The 4521-nt window shown below is 48.8% G+C and overlaps 1 protein-coding gene across 1 annotated transcript; it reads left to right on the forward strand.

Moving 5' to 3' along the window:
- Window positions 1-871: 871 nt before the first annotated feature.
- Window positions 872-2193, forward strand: Erich4 (glutamate rich 4). The gene is made up of 2 exons (XM_050132002.1): window positions 872-1051; window positions 1618-2193. The coding sequence occupies exons 1-2, from the start codon at window positions 878-880 to the stop codon at window positions 1855-1857; spliced, it is 414 nt and encodes a 137-aa protein (XP_049987959.1). The 5' UTR covers window positions 872-877; the 3' UTR covers window positions 1858-2193.
- Window positions 2194-4521: the final 2328 nt, after the last annotated feature.

A 4521-nucleotide genomic window follows, 5' to 3' on the forward strand; every position in this document is an offset into this window, starting at 1 on the left:
CCTCTCTCCCCTACCTTTGGGTTTTGAGACAGGATTTCATTCTGTTTCCTTGGAAATCAATATATAGATCCTGTTGGCCTCAAATTTGCAGTGACCATCTTGCCCCTGCTTACCAACTACTGGGATTACAGGTGTGTGTCACCCACCATACCCAACTAACCTTGTGAGTTTTTTTTTTCCCTTTTCTTTGAAAAAATTTTTTTTGGTGCATGTGGTGGTTTGAAAGAAAATGGCCCCCAAAGGGAGTGGCACTATTAGGAGGTGTGTCACCGTGGGGGTGGGCTTTGAGTCTCTTTTGCTCAAGCATACTCATGGGCTTGTATGGGTCAAGGCAGAGCACGATCTGGAGCACTTCCCAGTCCTGGCCACCTGGCAGTGACACACACAATACAGCCATGTCCAAGGCTAGCAGGACTGGCTGCTATATGGCAGCCTGCAGTCTCCACACAGAGACTCTTCAGGGAGCACTGGTGGCAAAGCCGTGGCAGGGGACAGACAAGGATCAATTTGGGGGATAGCCAAGGGCATTCAACTGAAGAGGCTGAGGAAGGGGGGCTGGAGAGGTGTGAGGACCTCAGAAGGAAGACAGCCCTGCTCCTTCAGGTGTCAAGCATCAAGCACCATGTGCCTGAGGGAGTCAGCCTAAGAGGCAAGGGTGTGAAGTTAGACCTTTGCCCAAGGCTATGAGATCATGGAGGCTGGACTCTAGAAAGAAAAAAAAAATGTGGCCATCTGATTCAGAGTGAAGAATGGACTTTGGGATGTCTCTGCCAGCCCCTCCTGGATCTTTCTTCTCCCCACGCCCGTCCCACAGCTTCCCAGGCAACTGGGCCCCTTGGACCTTGCTACTTCCTGTTTTCAGTCCATAGTTCAGACCATGGAGCTGTGGGTGCAGTTGAAGCAGGCCGGACTGGAGCTCCTTGGATTGGGTCCACCTCCCCAGGCGCTAAGGATGCCCCCGCCAGAGGGGAACCCTGGCCAGACCCTTCTATCCTCAGGGACAGAACTTGGGAGTGCCAGGGGGCCACTGCTGTGGATCTGGGAGGAGCTGGTGAGTGAAAGTTCACTAGAGAGAGAGATACGGTGGGGGAAGGAGTGATAGCAATAGACATGGCTGAGGCTCAGCCAGGCCTGCTGGCTCATGTCTGTAATGCAGCGCTGAGGCAGAATTTCAAGCTTAAGGCTGCAGATTGTCATCACATGTGAGAATAAAACAAGGGCAGAGACAGGTAGCAGCGGGAACAGAGCAAGAGAGGAAGGAATGGCGACAGTCCTGGAGAGAAGCGGCGGAAGGCATCAGGGACTGAGCTCAGGGATAGACAGACAGGACCTCGGATGAAATGGGACCTGGGAATGATCAAGGGCAGGCCTGAGAAAACGGAGCTGGAGATGCGGGGTCAGAGATGAAAAGAAGAGGCCACAGAGATGAAGAGGCAGAGGCCAGCAGAGAAACAGAGATCAAGAGGTACAGGGAGAAGCAGATGGCTTGAAGAACCCGGAATCAGAGAGGTCCCTGGCCAGGCAGGCTGGAACTTGGGCTGGCACCTGCTCCTTGAAGCTCCTAGCAGGTGTGCTTACTCTGGGTAGCATACCCACGATGCTCCTTTACTCCTGTAGGGGAACCTGCGCCGAGTGGATTTCCAGCTGTTGGGACAGCTGTGTCACCTGGGACTGGAGATGGGGGCCCTGCGGGAGGAGCTGATCACCATCCTGGAAGAGGAGGAGGAAGCAGCGGAGGAGGAAGAGGAGAGCTGTGTTGATGAAGAGGATGAAGGGCCTCAGGGGAAGCAGGAGGGGGGACATCCAGGGGTCTCCTATCCAGCCCTGTGCCCCCCCGACTTTGAGATAACCATCTGAGGTGATAGAGTTTGACACATAAATGAGATGCAAATTTATGCAAAAGCAAGAGGAGATTCGTGTCCAATCAGACAGAATCAATGGTGTTCCTTCAGCAGGCTGTTCTCAGGAGATCCTGACAGTGGAGCCTGGGGATGTGGGCCGGTTTGACTGTAGGTTCGGGAGGGGCACAGAAGCCATAGCTCTATGTGCAGAAATGTTCCCAGTGTGGCCTGGAGAGCCAGTGATTGGCAAACATGATGGAGATGCTGGCAGGCAGGATGGAAGATCAGTTCAGCCTAGTGTGGTAGATGTCATGGCTATTCAGCGACTGAGACATCACAAGTTCAGAGGGAGACGTGGAATGAGGCAAAGGTCAACGACCCGTGTGGTAAAAGCCTCCCAATAATTAAAAAACTGATTACATGTTGAAATGATGTTTTGAATACATGGAATAAAATATAAATTTTGTATGCTTTTATTGTGGTTCAATATAACATAAAGCCATTTTAGCCGTTTTCACATGTTCTATGTGATCTATATGTACACATGTGTGCAGGTTTGTGTGGCTGTCTTCCACTGTGGGTCTCTCACTGAACCTCACAACTGTGACTGGGCTGACCCGTGAGTTCCCATGACCTTCCTGGCTCCCCCATCCCCATGTTGAGGTCACAGGCACAAGTAGTTGAGCCTGGCCTTTTCCTTTGGGTGCTGGGAGTTGGAACCCAGGCCTTTATGTCTGCACAGTAGGCCCACTTACCCACGGAGCCACTGGAGGCGCCTCCTTTTGTTCTTTCTTTTCTTTTTTTGAGATAAGGGCTCTATGTAGTCCTGTAAACTAGGCTGGCCTGGAACTCACAAAGATTCTCCTGCCTCTGCCTCCTGAGTGCTGGAGTTAAAGACGTGCACCACCATGCTTTGTGTTCTTCCTTTCCTTTATGCTGTGTGTTTGTGTGTGAGAGCGGGTTTGTATGCCACAGCATTTGCGGAGGTCAGAGGACAGCCTCAGGCACCAGGCCTGTCTTCTCTCATATTTATGGCTGCATGCCGTGTTACCTGGCCTGAGAGTTTCTGCCAGTTCTCCTATCACCACGTCTCATCTCTCCATGGAGGCAGGGGGATTACAGTTCCTAAGATGTCCAGCTTTACGTTGGTTCTGGGGATTCAAACCAGGTTTTTACGCCCACAAGCACTTTACCCACTAAGTCATTTCCTCAGTCCTCCCTTATTTTTAATTATTATTATTATTACTATTGTTATTACTATTAATGTTTTTTTTTTTTTTCAGGACAGAGTTTCTCTGCGAAACAGTACTGGCTATCCTGGAACTCAGAGAGATCTTCCTGCTTCTGCCTCCCAAATGTTGGGATTAAAGGCGTGTGCCACCACTACCTGATTCTTTTTAATTAATTAATTTACCCTAAGGATGCTCAATCATACTATAAGGCATTTGCTCGGCTATGTTCATGGCAGCATTATTTGTCATAGCCAGAACCTGGAAACAACCTAGATGTCCCTCGACCAAAGAATGGATAAAGAAAATATGGTACATTTACTCAGTGGTACTCACTGGTAAAAAATAATGACATCTTGAAATTTGCATGCAAATGGATGGAACTAGAAAAAAACATCCTGAGTGAGGTAACCCAGATCGAGAAAGACGAACGTGGTATGTACTCACTCATAAGTGGATATTAGATGTAAACCAATGGATAAACAGCCCATAGTCCATGACCCCAGAGAAGCTAAATAACTAGGGGCTTGTCTTCTTAAAGTGACCTTTACACATAGCAGCCAGGGAACCCTGGGCTGATTAGGGTATTGCCTGGCTGCGTCTTGCCAGATGACAGAGTAGGCCAGCATAATGCCTGAATCCTCACAGCCCCCACAGTCTATCACAGTCTCAACTCTGTTTAAAAGTCTGAAGTTGAAAGTCTCTTCTGAAATTCATGAAATCTCTTAAATATAGTCACCTGTAAAATCAAAATCAAAAACAGATCACACATTTCCAACATACAATGGCACAGAATATACGTTACTGCTCCAAAATGTGGAGAAGAGAGGTTAGTGATGAAATATTGAACCAAAGCAAGACTGAAACCGGCTGGACAAACCCCAACTGTACATCTCCATGTCTGATATTAAAATGCTCTTCAGAGCTCCAACTCTGTTCAGCTTTGTCAAACACAACACAATTCTTTCTCTTGGGCCAGTTTGACTCCCTGTTAGTTTTCCTTGACAGGCATGCCATGACTCTGGCATCTCTAACATCTTGGGTTCTCTAAGACAATCCAGGCTTCAACTTCACAGCTTCTCACAGTGTCCTCTCTACTAGGCCTCCCTCCATTCAGGCACACCCCTGACACAAGTCTGGCCCCAGCAGCTTTCCATAGATTCAGATGCAAATTCCATAACTCATTTCTTCCATCCTTAACTCTAAAGTCAGAGCCCAAAGAAAAACATATAGGCATCCTCCTGAATATTAACCTTCATCAGGCGATGAAAGGAGACAGAGACAGAGACCCACATTGGAGCACCGGACTGAAATCTCAAGGTCCAAATCAGGATCAGAAGGAGAGAGAGCACGAACAAGGAACTCAGGACCGCGAGGGGTGCACCCACACACTGAGACAATGGGGATGTTCTATCGGGAACTCACCAAGGCCAGCTGGCCCGGGTCTGAAA

Source organism: Alexandromys fortis, unplaced genomic scaffold (assembly GCF_014885135.2).
Source record: "Alexandromys fortis isolate MF-2015 unplaced genomic scaffold, M_Fortis_MF-2015_v1.1 scaffold_394, whole genome shotgun sequence".
NCBI lineage: Eukaryota > Metazoa > Chordata > Mammalia > Rodentia > Cricetidae > Alexandromys > Alexandromys fortis.

What these genes read in the sequence shown, in the direction of transcription:
- Erich4 (XM_050132002.1), top strand. Translation starts at nt 878, where the DNA reads ATGGAGCTGTGGGTGCAGTTGAAGCAGGCCGGACTGGAGCTCCTTGGA. An exon ending in TGTGGATCTGGGAGGAGCTG is followed by an intron (nt 1,052 to 1,617) that starts GTGAGTGAAAGT and finishes TTACTCCTGTAG; the next exon opens with GGGAACCTGCGCCGAGTGGA.